The sequence below is a fragment of the Desmodus rotundus genome, chromosome 6 (assembly GCF_022682495.2).
Source record: "Desmodus rotundus isolate HL8 chromosome 6, HLdesRot8A.1, whole genome shotgun sequence".
Classification (NCBI taxonomy): domain Eukaryota; kingdom Metazoa; phylum Chordata; class Mammalia; order Chiroptera; family Phyllostomidae; genus Desmodus; species Desmodus rotundus.
The window spans coordinates 140,052,255-140,070,319 of NC_071392.1; the positions used below are offsets into that span (position 1 = coordinate 140,052,255).

The 18,065-nt window shown below is 55.4% G+C and overlaps 2 protein-coding genes and 1 long non-coding RNA gene across 15 annotated transcripts in view; 2 read left to right on the forward strand and 1 right to left on the reverse strand.

Moving 5' to 3' along the window:
- The first annotated feature begins 2,873 nt into the window (after positions 1-2,873).
- On the forward strand, positions 2,874-5,638 carry LOC128781219 (uncharacterized). Its single transcript, XR_008427137.1, has 3 exons — positions 2,874-2,937; positions 3,135-3,443; positions 5,360-5,638. It is a non-coding gene; the product is annotated as an uncharacterized lncRNA (long non-coding RNA).
- Positions 3,442-13,399, reverse strand: LOC123478353 (uncharacterized). Of its 8 annotated transcripts, none has more exons than XM_053926844.1 (5): positions 10,655-10,874; positions 9,176-9,289; positions 8,482-8,555; positions 7,927-7,986; positions 6,687-7,006 (listed from the first exon to the last, which is right to left on the reverse strand). In XM_053926844.1, exons 1-5 carry the CDS (start codon positions 10,872-10,874, stop codon positions 6,791-6,793), a joined length of 684 nt encoding a protein of 227 aa, XP_053782819.1. In that variant the 3' UTR covers positions 6,687-6,790. The 8 variants fall into 8 exon arrangements, 3 of the variants coding, with proteins under 3 accessions (XP_053782819.1, XP_045041085.2, XP_053782820.1); XM_045185150.2 differs by lacking the exon at positions 10,655-10,874 and adding an exon at positions 9,429-10,295 and having other exon boundaries at positions 9,176-9,315; XM_053926845.1 differs by lacking the exon at positions 9,176-9,289.
- The window catches only part of NDST1 (N-deacetylase and N-sulfotransferase 1), a 52,780-nt gene continuing 45,490 nt past the window's right edge, over positions 10,776-18,065 (forward strand). For 2 of the 6 annotated variants that reach the window (XM_053926837.1, XM_053926841.1), the window contains exon 1: positions 11,221-11,369. The gene's annotated coding sequence lies outside the window, so the exon portion shown is untranslated. Of the gene's footprint in view, positions 10,938-11,220; positions 11,370-18,065 lie in introns of those variants that run through there. The other 4 variants (XM_053926840.2, XM_053926838.2, XM_053926842.2 and 1 more) reach the window with 4 other exon arrangements.

An 18,065-nucleotide genomic window follows, 5' to 3' on the forward strand; every position in this document is an offset into this window, starting at 1 on the left:
TGGTAACAATCATTCATTCATTTGTTTAATCAATAAATATTTATGGACCATATTTATGGCAGCAAAGGGTAGCAACTGGGAAGGCCTGGGCCTGATCCGTTGCTGGAGGGGCATTTGAGAGAGAACTAACACTTATTCAGCACTAGCTCTGGGCTCCGCTTGTATACACGCTGACTCCCTCTACCCTGGAAGTGGGTATCAGCCAGTCAACTGAGGAGGGAGCCCAGGTGAGGTCGTGGACACAAGATCACACAGCTGGCAAGGACCAGCCCTGTGACTCGATCCCAGGGCCACCTCACTCCTAAGTTTGTGCTTCTCCAAATCTGGATTCAGGGTCTGCCTTCTTGCTGTCCTACACCCCCCACCCCCTCTGCTACTTTGGCAGAGCCAGATCCTAGAAACCGAAGGTCTGGCTGTTTTCTGTTGCCCTCTCTAGCAGGATCTTTGTCATTTCCTCCCTTCTCTGGATCGGTCAGAACGGCCCTGGGGCTTTCCCCAGGGGGGAAACCCAGCCTGGAAAGAGCTCAGCTTGGAAAAAGTGTGACTGCAGGTGACTCCTGATGTTTGTCCCCTCAGCTGAAGAATGTCTGTCTGGGTGCTGGGGGTGGAGCCAGGTGGGGGGCTCCCTGGGTGGGTGCCAAACCAATGGTTCCTTAGGGGCCTCCCTCTGGCCCCTCCCTCAGGCTCTGTAGTCTGAGATAGGTCACAGCCCCACTTTGGGCCTCAGTTTCCCCACCTGCAAAAAGTGGAAGAGTAACTAAGTGCCAGCGCCGGCCCTCTGCATGACATTTGGGCCTCAAGGTTTTGTGCTGTTGGAAAGTCCTCCTGCCCACCTTTCCTGTTGGGCTCTTGTGAGGATAAGGTGGAACTGTGGCTACGAAAGGACTTTGCAATGGAATACAGAGCTGGATGACGGAGCAGCCACAGGGGCAGGTCATTGCTGACCGAGACCCTGCCCATCCAACTCCAGCTTCTGCCTCACCCAGACTCCGTACTGTGCTCAAGTACCACTCTCCAGCCCCTCTGCAGGACCTGTGGGCACAGGCCAGGGGGAGTCCGGGGCAAGGTTGGAACCAGGAGGTCCCTGGGCCTGGAATGAGCACCCCAAAGCCACGAAGTCAGCCACCCAAATATAACGCTGTGGGGTGAGGCCTCCCCGCAGCCTCCCTGATGTTCTGCTGTGCTGGGTGTGCATCTTGACTTTCCCCAAAAATGAAAGTGGAGATGGGAGAGGGAGTTTAGAATTAGGAAGAGGAGAACCCATGGATAACAGGCACCTTGTGCCTGGCTTAGGAAACCCCTTCTGCTCTCTCAGGCTTCATTTTTCCCATCTGAACCATTCGGGGCATATATCAGAGGACCACAGAGAGCCTTCTGGCCCTCCCAGCCCCAGACAGTGGGTCTCCGGCTTCTGCCCTCCCCAGGCCTGACTTCTGCCCTCCAGGCTGCAGCATCCAACAAATGGAGACCATTTCTACCCTCCAGGGATTCCACGGGGGGGTTTAATCACACTCTCCAGCTCCATCTGCTGCAGCCATCCCCAGGGGCCCTCCAGAGTGGACAGAAACCAGGGGAGGGAGGCAGGGGTGCCCCCCTCCCCAGGAGGACTCAGAGGCGGGAGCCACACTTCTAGGCTTGTGCACTTGGACCGAGAGCTGCCGAGCTGGAGGGTCGGCTGGCTGGAGGCAGCTCCACGTGCAGAGAACAGCACCCTGGGCGCAGGGCACGCCCACCCCGCGCTTCAGCAGGCTGGGCCAGATGGTGGGGGCAGCTGAGGGGAGGGCTTCTTGCTCCCTCACTCCCCAGGGGCTCTGCAGGGGCCTTGATTGCTTTCCACACAAAAGGCGTGTTGGGGGAAGCCTTGTCCCCAGCAGACTCTGGGAAACATTTTAATCCGGTGGAATCACAGTTGTAGCATTACAGAACTTTCATCCGCTGCAGAATTCACGAACCTCAGAGGCTCAGCTTGCTAGAATTTGAGAAAAGTGAGTCACAGATTTGAGTTTCCAAACTCAACACTGCGCCCACTGGCCGCGGTGGCCGCCGAGCACCCGCACTGCGACTACTCTGAATCGAGATGTGCTGTGAGTGCGAAACACAGAGCGAGGACTTGGGACAAAAGAAAGAATTTAAAACATCTCATTAATAATTTCTTTGTGTTAATTACATGTCCAAATGATAGTATTTGGGGTACACTGGGTTAAATATATTACTAAAATTAATTTCACCATTTCCTTTGACCTTTTTTTTTTAAGATTTTATTTATTTTTGGAGAGAGGGGAAGGGAGGGAGGAATAGAGGGAGAGAAACATCAGTTGGTTGCCTCTCGAATGTGGCCCAACCAGGGACCTAGCCTGCAAGCCAGGCATGTGCCCTGACTGGGAAGTGAACTGGCAACTCTTTGATTCACAGGCCAGCACCCAATCCACTGAGCCACACCAGCCAGGGCTCCTTTGGCTTTTTAAATGTCTACTAAAAATTTAAAATTTCATGTGTGTCACTTCAGAACTTGAAAGTGAGAGAACTGTAGGACCAGATTTCCAGATCTTTACATCATTGGCTGTGAATCTTAGTTCCCCTCAGAGCCGGGAAGAATCCAGGAAGAGCCCTGGCCCTGTTCCCACCCAAAACAAGGATTCCCCCAGCCCACCCTGAGCAGCGCTGACGGGCCTCTGCCTGCCCCTTCCCTTCCCGGGTTGCCACCTGGTGGAGAACTCACTGCTCCCAAGCTTCTGGGCTTTTGGAAGGTTAGCATGTCCCTGAGTCAGGTAGGATCTGCTCCCCACAGCTTCTTCCAACCTCTCTGGTGGCTCGCAGAGCACCTTCCAGGCCCCGCCCCGCCCCTGTGAGCAAATCTACAACCGCCCTGTGAAAGGAAATTAAGCAAGGTCAGAGTAGAGTAGGCTGCAGGGGCGACCTTGACACCTATTCTTGCAGGTGGGCTTTGGGAAACCCTCCCCCAGCAGGGACCCTCAGCAGCAGATGACCTCCTCTGCTTCCCCACCCCTCAGCGGAACTGTTCCAATAATGGGTTGAACGTCCTTCCAGCTTCTCCCAGTCTGTAAATTAGCCTGCTGTCCGCCTGGGTAAGTGGCCTCTGCGCTCATGGCCTCTCGGCCTTGCCCTGTTTCCAGCTCCAGGAAGATGCATGATGGGTGACCACAGCAGCTGGGACCTGAGGTGACACAGGAATCAGGAGGGTGATTAAAGGGCCCCCAAATCTGCCTGGGAAATGCTTTTTTCCAATTTTCAGAGACTCTAGGGAGGAAGAAGGAAGAGGCCTTCTCACTGACAGAGTGCCAAGTGGCAACAACTCACTCAGAGGGCCTTAGCAGTTCAGAGAAGGAAGACCAGAAGCCAGTCAGGGAAGGCTTCCTGGAGGAGATGGGCCTGGAGCTGGGACTTCAAGGAACGGGGGTTATGAGACTTGTGAAGAGGTGGAGGTGAGTGCATTCTGGACAGAGGGGGTGCTGAGCACCCATGGCACATACCCAGGCCTCAGGGGCCCAGGCTGTTAGAGTAGAGGGGTCAGAGGTGACAGGTCTGTGAGGGTGGGTCATCTGGCTGAGGATTGCCTGGGAGTTAGCCTCTGGGGGGGGGGGGGGATGTTGAGATGAACCCCAGTGAGCTATAGAGAGGGGTGTTGGACAAAATGACAGTAACAACTATAGCTATGCCAGGCATGGTGCTAAGTGGCTTCCTAATATTTAATCTTCTCAACAACCCTTTGAGGTAAGTACTATTATCCCCACTCTACAAACAAAGGATTGAAGCCAAGTCACGTGACAATAAGTGAGGGCTGACCTTAGATTCCAACACAGGACAGTCTGGCTCCAAAGCTCTTTTTTAAAAACAAGTTTACTTATTAACATGAGAGAGAGAGAGACTGAGACTTGTTCCACTTGCTTAGGCATTCATTGGATGATTCTTGTATGTGCTCTGACTGGGGACGGAGCCCACAATCTTGGTGTATTGGGACGACCCTCTAACCTACCACAAAGCTCTAATCACTAAATGGAGGGCCGTGGGTGGGGGTGAGCAGAGGCCCCGCTTAGGAGTGCATGAGTGCAGCTGTGCTGTGTGTGTGTAGGGGGGTATCCCTGCCATTTCCCCCACACCTCCCTCCCCCGGCCCCAGCTACATACAGGTGGTGGGAATGGAGGACCTTGGAATGATAAGAATCTCCTTGCCTGTTGGAGCAGATAGCCCCAGACGAGAGTCTGGCCACCAGGCCAATCCCAGAGCCAACTTCCCACTGGAATCAACACTTGGCCCCTCCCTGCCCCCCATGCCGGCACAACTGCAAGGGCCCAGGAATGGTGTTTAGACTTGACCCTGGTGGGCCTTGCTGTGCTGGTGCCACCTCTTTCTCAGCTTCTGATGCACACGCACAGCTGGGCAGTGGGAAGGTGCCTCCCTGGGTGGTCCCGGCTCAGCCAAGTCACTGGTGACGGGGGCAGGCCCCTGCTCCTGCCCCCTGCTCCCTGGGCCTCAGTTTCTTCATTTCTGTAAGGAGGTGGATTGAATTCTTTCAGGAATCCTAAACGAAGACAAAAGGAGGCCCACCCAGGAGAATAATGCAAATCAACAAAGCAGGCTGGGAGGGTGCGTGGCCAGACTCTCGTCTGGGGCTATCTGCTCCAACAGGCAAGGAGATTCTTATCATGTGGAGTGGTGGCCACAGAGAACTGGGCAGCAACCCCCAGACCAGATGACCTTGACCATCCGTCCCTGCTTCACCTGGTGGGGACATTTCTGGACCTGTGCTGTGGAGGCACCAGCACCCTGAGCCTCAGTTTCTTTAACTAGAAAGTGGGAATTGTTATGTCTACCTCCTACCCCACGGGAGTGGTGAGAATGAACTGAAATAATCGATGGAAATCTTATGGAGAAATCCCCCCCCTTTTTAAATTAGTATAATCTTTTGCTTTGAGCACTGTTAGAAGTATTGCTCTCCAGGTGATCAGGTGAAAGAGAACTGAAGAATGAGGAGGGCAGAGGGTGGAGGAGTGGCTGAGACAGGCCTGGGGTGAGGGCAAGGTCAGAGCAGAGGCTCTGAGTAGCAGCTCAGAGGTTTGGGAAAGTTCGTCCAGCTCTGGCCCTAGGCACCTGCTGCCCCGTCGGGGCTGAACTTGGCCTAGCCCTGCGTTGCCCTCAGAGGACTTTGCGCTGATTTCTGTCACAGCATTTAGAGACCACATGTGCTTCTGAGTGTTTTTCTTTGCTGGGTTGTAATTGGTGCATCACAATGAGCACGGTAAAACAGGAAATTAAGCAATTTACATTTGTTTACAAAAGCCATTATCTCCTCGGTGTGACGATTCTAAAGATCTTTCACTACCCCTGCTCTGTTCTCTAGGTCAAGTTGAACTCTCCAGAGACTTGGAAAAATGTGGCCAGATGGTCCAAAAAAATGTTTAGCACAGCTCGGCTCTTTTGCAAGCTGAGGGTGTCTCCCACAGGTTGGCCAAACCTCCATATTCTCATCTTTAAAATGGGGTGAGCCCTGGCTGGTGTGGTTCAGTGGATTAAGCACATGCTTGTGAACCAGAAGGTCACTGGTTCGATTCCCAGTTGGGGCACATGCCTGGGTTTCGGGCTAGGGCTCTGGCCGGGGGTGTGTGAAAGGCAACTGATCTATGTTTCTCTCACACATGGAAGTTTCTCCCCCTTTCTTTCTCCCTCCCTTCCCCCTCTCTAAAAATAAATAAGTTCTTTTAAAAAAAAAAAAGTGGTGGAATTCTCCACTGTGTCTGCCTCTCAGGACTGCTGCGGGGCTCCCAGGAATTGGTTTACAGAATGGGAAAATGCTTTATAAAAAAACAAAACAAGACAGGAAAAGTGCTGCAGGTGAAAGGGAGAGTGCTGGCGGAGTCTCCGGCCCAGTGGCAGCTCCCGAGGGTAAGGGATGGTCTGGGGAAGGTTCGACCCACATCCTTAGATTCTGCCTGAAACAGGAAACCTGGCCCCAGAGGTGGGACTGCTTTGGAAACCAGCTGCAAGTGCTCCTTGAGCAGCAGCACTATTAGTGACAATGGGTGTACAAGAGGGAAGGGCGGGAACAGAACTCCGTGGAAACAAGGGGCGGGGCATAGGCCCAGGTGGTCTTGCACAGTGTGGGGACACCTGGGCACTGGGAGGTAGAGTAACATAAACAGTGACGAGTACTTAGTCTTTTAGTTGGATGGATCTGGATTTGAGACCATCTCAACCACTCCTGCCTGGGTGGCCTGGGGGAAGTTCCTTCACCTCTCTGAGCCTCACACTCTCTGAATTGCGGAGTGACAAGTGGAAAGTGTGTGGCATGCACCAGAGTAAGTAGTCAATTACTATTCACTGTTCCTACCCCCCACTCAGATAGTCTTAGGCTAGTTTCCAGAACGTTTTACATTCATCCTTTCTCAGAAGCATGAATTACCGTCCATTTCACGGATTTTCTCCTTTATCAGATATCAAGTCCTGCCAGAAGCAAACAGCCCTGGTCTTGGAAGGAGTTGCTGCGTGTGAAGGCCGGGGGGTTAGGGGGGAGGGGGGGAGTGGCAGGCAGGGGCGGGCAGGGAGGAAACTGTTACACTTTGTGGTCAGTGCTGTAATTACGGTGGCCATGTTATCCAACCACAAATCAAGTCACGTTGTCTGACGGAGGCTATTTTTCTACCTCCACTGAAGACCAACATGAAATCATGTTGAGTTACACAGTCGTTGGATCACCTTTTACTTTTTTGAAGAAGCAAATTACATGAAATTTGGATTGTCCTTGACAAATCCCACTATAGTCCCAGAAAATCACTCATGACTGGGGTCCATACAGCAGGAGCAGGAAGCCTTCCTGGAGGAAGTGCTGCTTTAGCAGGCCCTTGAAGGCTGACAGAGAAAGAGTGGGTGGCCTGAACGCCCTTGGGAGAGGACCTTCCCTACTTGCTCTCAGGAACCTCGGGATGCTGGCTGAAATAGGCAGCTGTGTTTGGTTTTCGTTATGTTTCACTTTCATTGCTCCAAAGACCTCCTGGGAAACAAAATTGTTACAGGCCTTCTAACCACACTGTTACATCGTATTGTATCTTCTGATTCATTTACATGGCTCTCTCTGCAGCAGACAATACATTGCTGAGGACAGGGGCCTTGTTCACGTCTTGTTCATCTCTGTGTCCCTCTACTCCCCGCCAGCCCCAGGATGGTGTGAGGAAGACTATAAGAGAGGTACTAATCCATGTCGAAGGAATAAATGAATGAAGTACCACTGGTGGGTATTTCGTAGGGAGACAGTGTCCTCTGTGTTATGATAACTCTATGAACTTTAGTTTTGGCTGCCTAGTCAATCAGTACGCGCGGGCTGCTACCCTGTGCCTGGTGCTGTGAGAAACGTGCTCCCCCCCCCCCCCCCCCCCCCCCCCCCGCTGCCGCTGCCTCCCACCAGAGCTGCTTACATTCTAGAGAGAGACAGGCAGCCGACAAGTAACTACAGGGGTGATAAACAGGCAGGTGTGACCTGTAGACCAGGAAGCACGGTCTGGATTAGGGGTGTAAGGAAAGCAGCAGAAGGAAATGAAATTTAACTTGATACCCAGAGGGTCACAATTGACCACTTAGTTTATAAGTGGCAAAGCCAGCATTCAAACCCAGGCTTATCATGTGCTTATTATGTGACAGATGCCACACTGAGGACTTTACATATTTAACTCAGGTAATTCTCACAACAACCCTGTGAAGTACATACTATTACTACCCCTGCTTTGGAGATGAGGAAACTGAGCACAGAAAGGTGGAAAACTGGCCCAAGGTCACACAGCTTGAAAGGGGTAAAGCCAGCGTTCAAACCCAGGCAGCCTGGCCTGAGTCCGCACTCGACAAGGAACTAAGTAAAGGTGAAGCAGGGTAGACCAATTAGGACAAGAGAGTAGACTGCACAACAAGGCAGGAACTCACCTCAGAGCAGCAGGAAGCTGTTGGTGGTTTTACATAAGAAATGGACACAAGGAAATTGCACTGGAAGGACAAAGCAGGGGGCAGGGAGAGTATTTAAGAGGCCATTAAGACAAGACAAGACATTAATACAAGGCAGAGATAAGATGGCAGCTTGCACTAGGGTGGCAGGGATGCAGAATTGAGGGTGGGTTGGGGAGGAAGCTGGAGGCAGAACCAGTGGGACTGACTAGTGGATGGGATGTTTGGGGACAATGGTGTCAGATTTCTGAATTGGGCTCACAGGAGGGGGTGGACGATAATGAGTCCAGTCTTTGACTTGTGGAGCTGGAGAAAGGTAGGCGCAGCCAAGGGGAGTGTCCAGTGGGCAGTGGGGAGGCCATTTAGGGCTGAGAAGGGGTTTGAGCAGGGGCGGCTGTCAGCACAAAGAAGTCCCCAAAGTTCTGGGAGATGTGGGTGGGTCCTGAGGGGAAGGAGGAGCAGGACAGTTTAGAAATGCAGTCCTCAGTTTTTCTTCGACCCACGGAGGCCTTTCCCCTGGTGGAGCCTTGGCCTTACCTCCTTCCAGGCCTTCTGGGTGACAGTGAGCTGGAGGGCTTTGGGTCCAGCTTGGTGAACAGCAGCTCTGAAGACTGAAACAAATAGGGAGAGTCATGAGTGACGGGAGTCACGCCAGCTCACAGATGCTCCCCAAGTGCAGTGAATCTGCAGCTCCCTTGGCAAGATCACTCACTGCCCATCACTCAGCTCAAGGGACCTTCCTTCCCTGCCACCTGCCCACAGTGTGCCATTATCACTTCCTTCACCTGCTACCAACCTGCTCACTCCATCAGGCCCTCAGGTAATGTGCAATCTGTGGAGCCCCTCACACAAGGTCACTTGTCATCTGCTCCTAACCCTGCTCTCCGGCTTTCTTGATCATTCTTTCTGCTCCCTCCGCTCTTCTCCCCATGCCCCCCGCCTGCTGCCCGTGCAACACTCAACTTTTTCGGAGTGCTTTCCACATGGCCTTTGCTCAGGTTGTCCCTTGTGCTGAGAATGTCCATCTCCCTACCCCAATCACCCCACCCATTCCTCTGGATCCAGGTGCCTTCCCCCAAAGCTCCTTCATATTGCTTCCCTCTTGCTGTGGACCACAGCACTTGCCCTGGGTGTCCCCAGCCCACCTTCAGCTCCAATAGCTTTTGGACACAGGGAGGGACACGCAGAGCATCTCCAAACCCACGTCTCTTTACTCCCTGCATCTCCTTACCAGGAGCATAGTGCCTGGCACGGAGAAGATGCTCACGGGGCCTCCTGGGGATAGAAATGGTCTTCCACACCAGAGATTTGCATGAGTAAGATTCTAGGGACTTCTTGAGCCTGCCTAAGATCCAGACCATGTTCAAGGACCTGCGGTTATGGACCACAGGAACATACATTATAAGGGAGAATTTGCCGGTGGGTGCTGATTTCCCTGGTGATCTTGGTGGGGTGATGGGAGTATGTGCTAGGAAGTCACAAACCTATCTTTGAACATGGCCTGCAGTTTAGGCTTGTGGCCGCCACCATTAGGTTTGGTTCTGTCTGATTATGCTCCACCCAAAGCTGTCACATGAACACGTCTGGGAGTCAGAAGCCTGGTTCCATTCCCTGGCCTCTTCCCCCCCTGAGACATTAGTCGGGCTGAAAAGCCTTTCCTGTCACAAGGAGGTTGCATTTGAGGGGAACCAGGATGAGTCTATGCTGCTGTCAGGGTCGGACGTGGCTTCTCCGCCTCCCCTTGCTCTGTTCTGGGTGCTCATATGTTTCTGAGCTTTGCTCCTGGAGTTCGATCATCTTGAGCCTCTGAAGGTCTGTAACACCAATGCACTGTTTTCCAAATTTGCCCAGCCTCATCCTGACCCCTCTGGAAGCAGTATCTCTGGGGAAGGGGCCGATAATCTGCATATTAGCAAGCTCCTTTAGGCTCACTAATTAAATTCCTCCCTCCCCTATTTATAGGCTGCCTCAATGATGGCAACAAGCCCCTGCCTGGAGCAGGCAGCCCTGAGCGCAGGCTGAGGCTCTCGCTGTGTACGAGGCTCCCGGAAATCTTTGTCTCCTCTCTGAGCCTCCTGGTCCCCATCTGTGTGATGAGGCCGGGCACTGCGAAGTTGCCCTTGCAGGGCTGTGGAGGTGGCTGAAATGACACTGCGGGTGGGAAACTGAGGCTCAGTGGCAGAAAAGGTTTGCACAAGGTCACCTGCCGGCTAAGTGCTGGGCTCTGGGGACTCATCTGGGAACAACTTGTTGGGAGAGATGACATTTTCATATACAGTGAAACTAGTAAATGAACCAGATAATACAGATAAAGGGAATAAAGGGGTTTTCTAGAGTCGGGGCAAAGGTGGGAGGCGGCACCTGGAAGGCCTGCCCAGGAGGGGTCACTCCAGCAGAGGCCTGATGACAGGGAGCCCTGCAGGGCTGTCCCAAGCCCAGCGGTGGCAGAGCCGGGAGGCCCCCTCGGCCTGGCCAGGGCTCTCCCAGGGCCTTGGGAGGCGCGGCGGGCGCGGGTCTTTGTTTCCGTGGTTCTCTCTGAAGCCTCTCTGACCCCCAAGCGCTGTTCCCTCTTTGACCCCGAATAACTTGTTGGTTTCCCCCGGGCTTTGTTTCCTCGGGGTCACCACCTCCGGGACGCCCGGCAGCCGCTCCCGGCACTCATGGGTCCCGTATCTGACACCCCTCCCGCCCCCCGCCCCCCGCCCCCTACCCGCTCCGAGACAGGGGTCAAAGGCAGCCTGTGTCACGTGGTCGCCGAGCTGCACCGAATCGGCCGGGAGAGCCGAGGGAGAATCCGGGTGGAAGCCGAGAAATCCAGCCCCGATAGCAGCGTGGGGTCCCGCCCCGGCCCCCGCCCCGGGGCGCTTGCAGCACGCCCGCCGGCAGCCCGGGCCTCCCGAGCCGATCTCCGGCCTGCACCCACGCTCCATCACGGGATCAAGCCCCGCTCCCACGGCCGCGATCCGGGGAGGTAGGCGCCGGGGCCGGAGCGGGTAAGGGGACGTGGGTTAGCGGGGTCCCCCGAGGGCGGGCTCGCCGGTCTGCGCTCCGCGGGCCCATGGGGGGCGAGGGAGCTCGCCTCCACTTCCAGGCTGACGGGAGACCCCCACCTTGCCGCCGCGGGAGGAGGGGAGGGCGGCAGGCTGCCCCAGCGCTGCCGGGCGCCGGGACTGGGGGCTGGGCGTCGGGAGGGTGGGGTGGGGGAGGAGAGCGAGCCGGAGGCGGGGCGGGCGGCTGCGCCGGCGGTGGCGGCGGCGGCGGCGGAGGCGGCGGGGGGCGGGGGTGGGAGCGGCAGGAGGCGGCCGCGAAGGGGTTAACCTCCGCCGGGGCCCGAGCCCAGCGGCGCTAGCGCGGCTGGGGGACCCAGGCGTCCTGCGGCTCTCCCAGAGCGCCCCCTTCCCCGGGTAGCACCCCAGCCGTGGCAGGTAAGAGGCCGAGAGGGCCGGGACCAGCGGGTCCCCTGTCGCTCAGCCGGCGAGGCCCAGCCAGGCTTGCAGGCCGCGCGGGGCCCGAGCGGCAGCCGGCGCAAGTTTGGTGCGGGCGGGCGCCGGGCGGGCGCCGGGCGGGCCCCGCGCTCGGGGTGGGAGGACAAAGGGGTGGGGGACCGCGCGGGGGCCGGGGGCAGGCCGGGGTGCGCGCCAGGGCAGCGCGGCAGCTGTAGGTCACGGATAATGTCACTCACGAGGAATGCCCCCTCCCCCTTCCCTACTCCCAAACAGGGGAAACTTTTGTCTGGCGAGGGAGGGGGTTAGAGGCCGGGTCCCCGCTTCGGGAAGGGTAAGGCGGCAGGACCGGTTTTCTCCAGGCTGTGAGCGGCCTGGTCTACAGCTCCTCTCTTCCCTTAGGTGCTCAGGAGCAACGAGCCCCCGCTTTGAACGCTGCTCTTTAACACTCTGGGACCGGCTGAGGAGGGGGCGCCCGTGGACGCGTGGGCTCTGGGACAAGCGGGGAATCTGGAGACTGGCTTCCTGGCTCTTTCCCAGATTAGAGCACCTGGGTCAGCTCAGAGCCCTGCCAGGGCCAGCCGGTACAGAGCCCTAACCCCAGTCACGCCCCAGTGCTATTACCACCCACCAGCCACACCTCCCCCCAAAAGCGTTTGGAATGGCCTTGGGCAGTACTGGCTGGCCCCTGGTCTGAGGTTCAGACTGACCTGGGTGTCTGTTACTTCCAAGCTGTGTGACCTTGGTGCCTTAGCTTCTCTTAACCTCAATTTCCTCGCCTGTGAAATGGGCAGAGTGGAGCAGCTGCCAGAATAAGGATAAAGTGAGCACTCTGGGACCTCAGTCACCAGTGGCGTGTTTATATTCAACAAGTATTGAATGTCTGTTTCCCGTGGGCCAGGCACCGGGCTAATTGTATGTGTTCTAATTTCATTCTTTGACGTTACTATTAACCCCACTTTACAGAGGGAAAACTGAGGCACAGAATGGCAAAGGTCACACAGGTGGGAAGTGGTGACTCCCCTCCCCCAGCCTGAGTCTCAGCTGACAGGGCTCTGTAAGGTCCTGCTATGACTGAGTTCACAGTTTCATTTCAGTTGAAATTATGACGACACCTGCCCCCTCTTCCCACCACCCTTACCCCCAAGTGATGCTCCTTCTGGCTGGTGCTGCTGTGGGTGAGGTCTTGTGCCCTGGCTCTCATTGTGGGCAGCTGGAGCAGGAGGGGAAGTCAGTTGGAGCCCTGGCCTGCAGCACCGTGATGGTCCAATTTCTGTCGCTGGCTGAATCCTTGGCAGGAACGCTCTCCCAGTTTGGGTGGTACAGGGAGGAGCCCGTCTCCCTGGCTTTCGGCTGGGGACAGCTGGTGGCTTTGTCAACAGACCTCTCCCCAGCACCCAGGGGAGAGCAGTGCCTTTCATCTCCATTAGACCAAGTCACTTTCAGATCAGCAGGGGCAGAGGCAGGGGTGATGAGAGATCTAAGGCCACGGGGTTGATATCTTAGTGTCCTCTTGTGTGACTCATCATCAGAGTGCTCAGTGCTAAGCTTATGGGTTGCTCTAGGTGCCCAAGCCCCAGAGGTCCTTGAGGACAGCTAGGGGAGGGGACTTTGAGCCAGGGTCAGGATGGCAGAATCCCAACAGAAAACGCACGTGTGCACGGGTGTCGGAGCCCAGGGCACCCTATGGGCATTCATGAAATGCCCTGTGAGTGGCCTGGTGGGCTAGCCCAGACTTCCACTGGCTTTAGTCCCCGTGCCAGGGGCACCGTCTCATGACTGCTGGTAGGGCTTTCACTGGGGGCTTTGAGTGATTTCTTAAAAAATGGGAAGCCAATTGTTAGTTCATAAATGACATCTTAAAACAACGGAGTGCGGTAGATAAGGAAGGAAGTTCTTGGGAGGCGAAGTCGGTGCACTGCTGTTGAAACCGCTCCGAGCGCTGCTCCTGCACTACGCCTTGGATTTTCAGGGTCCGCAGGCTTTTCCTTGGCCCCAGAAATAGGGGCCCTTCTGGGTGCACAGTTCGCTTTCAGCTTGTGGGAAACCCGTGGAAATTCTACTACACGCTGGACTTTGAAGGGACTCAGAAATGCAGGGAAATGAGTGGAGGGGCCGGGAGGCTGGAAAGAGTCCTGGGCAGTTGGGGTGACCATTGGCACGTGGTCAGACTCTCTTTGTTGTGCTCAGGGCAGGGGGAGAGTCCTCTTGGAGAATCAACAGGTGAAGAGAGGTGGCCGGCAAAGCAAGAAAAGACGGAAAGCTAGGCTCCTGTGAACAAGGGGGCATGCAAGGAACAGTTTTGCAATTCCAAGTTGAGGATGTAGTCACAAATACAAAATCATATAGGCTGGGGTTTTCCTAGGGGTCAACGAACACACTCCGCATCTGAGAAACTTAGAAACGGACTCCGGTCTCTCTCTGCCTTGCGCTAGGGACCTGCTTGACCTGCCTTCCATACTTTGGGACCAAAGCCGGGCCTGAAAGTCCCAGAGGCTGGGCAGATTTCTGCTGGGCTAGAAGTTGCTTTGGAGTATGGCTTGAAATATCTGGGCTGTTGGGAAGATTTGGACCTTCTTTACTTGAAGTGGAACTTTAGGGTAATTTGTTAAGTATATATGGAAAATGTCTGTGGACAGGGGTGATAGAGACAGGAAGTGAGCTGAAGGGGCTGCTGGTTTCTGTGACTGGAGAGGCTGCTGATCTGATGGGGGAAGGAAGGCAAGAAGGATCAAGTGATGGCGGGCTTGATCGGTGATGGATGGGCTTTGGACAGTCAGCAGAGGGGAGGGTTCCTCGGGCTGTTAATGTCCGCAGGGCTTCCTGGGGGAGGACGTGTCGGTGAGGCTGCAGACTGGTGATCGGAGCAGTGGGAGATGCGATTGGTGTGGGCAGCTTGTGGGCAGCTTGCTGTATCTGCGCGGGAGTTTGGACTTTGTCCTGCGCTGGTGGAGAGGACAGAGGGTTGTAAGCAGCTCGTTGAGTCGATGCCTGGTACTGTGCCTTGTGCCAGGCTTCTCACAGACGCTCCATTGAAATCTCACAATACCCCTGCAAAGGAGCTGCTGCTGCTGGTAACCCCCACCCCTGCCCCGGGGAGCTGGAGGCTCCGAGGGATCGAGTCACTTACAGAGCTATATTTGAATGCAGGCCTGAACTGTTTCTGCCCAGGTCATTTGGCCAAAAATGATGGCAAGACTGGCTGGGTTGCAACCAGCTCAGAGATGATGCTAATCTGGTCCAGCAGCGAGCTGACCAAAGTCTGACTCAGGCTATGGGACTGAGAGGGAAGGAGGAGGAGGCTGCCTTGGGGGCTGGGGTCATCACAGGTGGTCCAAGGTTTGGGTAAGGACCGGTAAGTCACAGTGTCACTGCTTTCAAGTCCCTGCAGGGCTCTCTGCAGGCAGAGGGCATAGTCTTGTCCTATGTGCCTCCTGTGGGCACAGACAGCACCAAGGTGACAGGGGAGCTAAGGGGAATAGGCTCCTTGACCAGAAGGCGAGGTCCCCATCGCTGAAGGTATGCAAAGGGGCTGGAGAGTTGGAGAGGGTACAGGAAGCATGTACAAGGAGGGTCAGGCCTGGGTGACCTCTTTCAGTTCCCATTTTAGCGTAGAATCTCAGCATTGAGGGTGGTGGTTGGCCCACGTCCATCCTGTCTTTCTCATAGCTTTTCAGAACTGCCCCTTCTTGCACATCTCGGGAAGTTCCCCACAGATGCTGGGCACACAGTGCTCCGCCTGGGAGAGTCCTTGCCCCAGCTGACCTGCTAGGGGCCTCTCGGGAACTGGGGTCAGCTGCCAGAGCCTGTGCTGCCAGAGACTGTGGTTTCACAGAGGACTGGAACCTTTTTCTTCCATTTCCCAATCTGTGAAGTGGGTTCAATTTCTCTTCCCTCAAATATGAGGAAAAGGCTAAATCATGAATCAGGCTGAATGGGTAGGGGTTGGAGGAAAGGCATGGTGGGTTTGAAGGTAAGGAGTGGGAGGGGTGGGGTGTGGGGCAGGGTTACTCTGCTCCTTCCTTGAATAGAGGTTTAAGGAGGTTTGGAGCTTGGTGGAAGGGGTGGACATGATGTCATGGACCATATGGCCTCAGGGCTAGAGCCAGTCTGTCACCAAAGGAGTCACACTGGGGATGAAGCTCTTTTCTAGAAGGAGGAGAGTTTGTGTTAAAGGGCTTCCTGGCCGCTTTCATTCCTATCTGTTTCGGTTTTTGATACAGATTGGAGTTACCGAATTTTAAAATGTGTATCATGAATGAACACTTCCTTATGGGAAGGCGAGGCTGGGAGGTCGGCCATGTGACTGCAGCGCCCCCATCTCCCATCCCCCTCAACCCTCAAGCTGACCCGGCCTCTTCTCCCTCCCTGTGTGCACCCCTCCCCTTCCTGCTGGTATTCCTCCACATCTCCGCTGATGGCGAGGATGCTGCACCCCAGTCGCTTCCGCTCACCCCTCCAAGTCCTCCCTGACCAGTGCCCAGCTCCAGAGTCGCCTCTACTTGCCGTCATTCCTTTCTTTTCCCTCTTGCAGTCAGTCACTCCTAATTCCGTAGAGCCGGCTCTGCCCAGTCCCTGCTTTATGTGCGCAGAGCCTGTTCTCTGGCCCTCTCCTGGGCCCTTCACACCCCCAGCTTTGGATTTTGGGTCCTTATGAACATGCCTCATCTTTCCTGGACTCCGTGCTCCAGGAGCAGGAGCTGCATGTGGCCCATTTCTGCACTGGTGGAGGTGGGCAGCATTGAAGAGTGGACGCAGAAGTCCTGGATCCAAACCCCAGCACTGCCACCATTAGCTGTGGGATCCAGAGCAATTACCTGCTGTCTCTGGGCATCAGTGTTCTCAACTGCAGGAGAGGAGGAACCCTGTTTTGCTAGGGCAGTCGAGCAGATCCTAGTAAGAGCCCAGCAAGTAGGAGCCCTTCAACGACGACTGGTTGTTAGTATTACTGTTTGTTTGCATCTAGGAAGTGATCTGCCCTTACAGAGATCGGGGGAAGACTCCTGGGAGTTTGGGTTCCTGAACTTTCTGTCTCATGGCCCGAGAGGGCTTGTTCAGGTGCCAAACTGAGGCCCGGAGAGATAGGGCAATTCGCATGGGGTGTGGGAGCTGCCAGTCTTATCCAGGAAGCCTGGCGGATTCCTCTTTTTGTCACACCTTTTTTTCCTCTTCTCTCCTTTTATTAAGGTTAAGTGCTCAAGGTCTGTAAGCCCACACTGGAGGCCATGTTGAATGGCATCTGAAAGTCATGCCACATCAGGTGGCCTGGCTGGCAAGCCCTGGGGCTGCCCCCAAGACCCAGGGACACAAGGTGTAAAACTGTGTGTGCTAAGGGCTGGAGCCACCAGAGGGCTCTGGCCCAACCTCTCTGTGTCCTGGGATGGGGGAGAGGATGGTGGCTGGGAGAGGTGACCTGGGCCAGCTCTTGGAGCAGGTGGCTAGGACACAGACAGAGCAGAGGCTGGGAAGGACACAGAGCAGAGGGTGGGAACTAGGCTGTGGAGCCAGACAGTCTGGGTTCAAATCCCTGCTGGGCCACTTCCTACTTGGGGGGCCTGAGGCAACCTGTTGAGTTCATTTGTACAAAGGGAACCATAATTGTCCCCACCTCCCAGCGTTTAGAAAGATAATGCAGGAAGGTGCTTAACTACAAGCTCAGTCTATGTAAGTTACTGTGGTTGTTTTAGTTGATGATGTGATTGATTAGGGAGCTCACCTCACCCTCCTCCCAACAGCAGTGGGAGATAGGCACTCTGCCATTCCCTTTTAGCACACGTGGCAAGTAAGGCTTAGCAAAGTGCATAGCTCAGCCTGGAGAGGGTCAGGCTCGCGGGATTACTGTCGGGGTCTACTGGTTTCTGGGGGGCTGCTCTGGCCAGGCGAAGCACCGGAAATGAGAAAACGTAAATGATCAGAGCTAGCCGAGAGGGAGGGGTTGTGTCTGGGGGTGTGGACCAGAATCCTGGCGCTCACGTGGCTGAGAGGTGGTGAGGTTTCTGGCCTGGGTCGGACCCGAGGTCCGGCTCCATGAGGCCGGGTGTGGATTCCCATCAGCCCCAGGCAGCCGAGGACCGGCCTGTCCGGGCAGGTCCAGGGTGGCGGTCCGGGAAGGTTTGCTGCAGTCATCGCGAAGCTGCAGCCACCTCTGGTTTACCCTGCCTGCCCGGGCAGAGGCTGGGGAGGAGCACCGAGTGTCGTCATCAGCGCAGGCCTGCCGAGTGCTGCACCCTCTGCCCAGACTCCCTGCCTCCTCTCCTGCTGTCGCAGGACTGCCAGCATCACCTCTTCGTGCACTCTCCCTGATTCACCTGCAGGTCAACCTAATGGTTCTCAAAGTTGGTCTCTGGACCAGCAACACCAGCATCACCTGGAAATTTGTTAGAAATGCAAATTATCTAGCCCCACCCTAGACCTGCTGAATCGGAAATGGGTGGTGGGGGGAGGTGGGAGAGGTGGGAGAACACCAGGGACCAGCGTTCTGTCTTAAGAAGCCCTTCAGGTAATTCCGATGCATGCTCACATTCCAGAAACAGTGGTTGGGTAACTTTTTAAAATTTGATGCTTCTCTCCTTGAGCTGTCAGCATATCCAGACACTCAGCGAATGTGGGGGACCCAGAGGAAAGCTTGGTCTCTCTCTACCCTGTCTTCAAGGAGCCACCATTTTATAACAACTTTCT

Bases quoted from the DNA above. Each gene is read 5' to 3' on its own strand.
- LOC123478353 (XM_053926844.1), bottom strand. From the start codon at position 10,874: ATGGAGCGTGGGTGCAGGCCGGAGATCGGCTCGGGAGGCCCGGGCTGC. The intron at 8,556-9,175 runs GTAAGGAGATGC...TATTTGTTTCAG, and splicing joins TGCCAGGCACTATGCTCCTG to TCTTCAGAGCTGCTGTTCAC. The intron at 7,987-8,481 runs GTAAGGCCAAGG...TTGTCCTTCCAG, and splicing joins CCCAGAAGGCCTGGAAGGAG to TGCAATTTCCTTGTGTCCAT.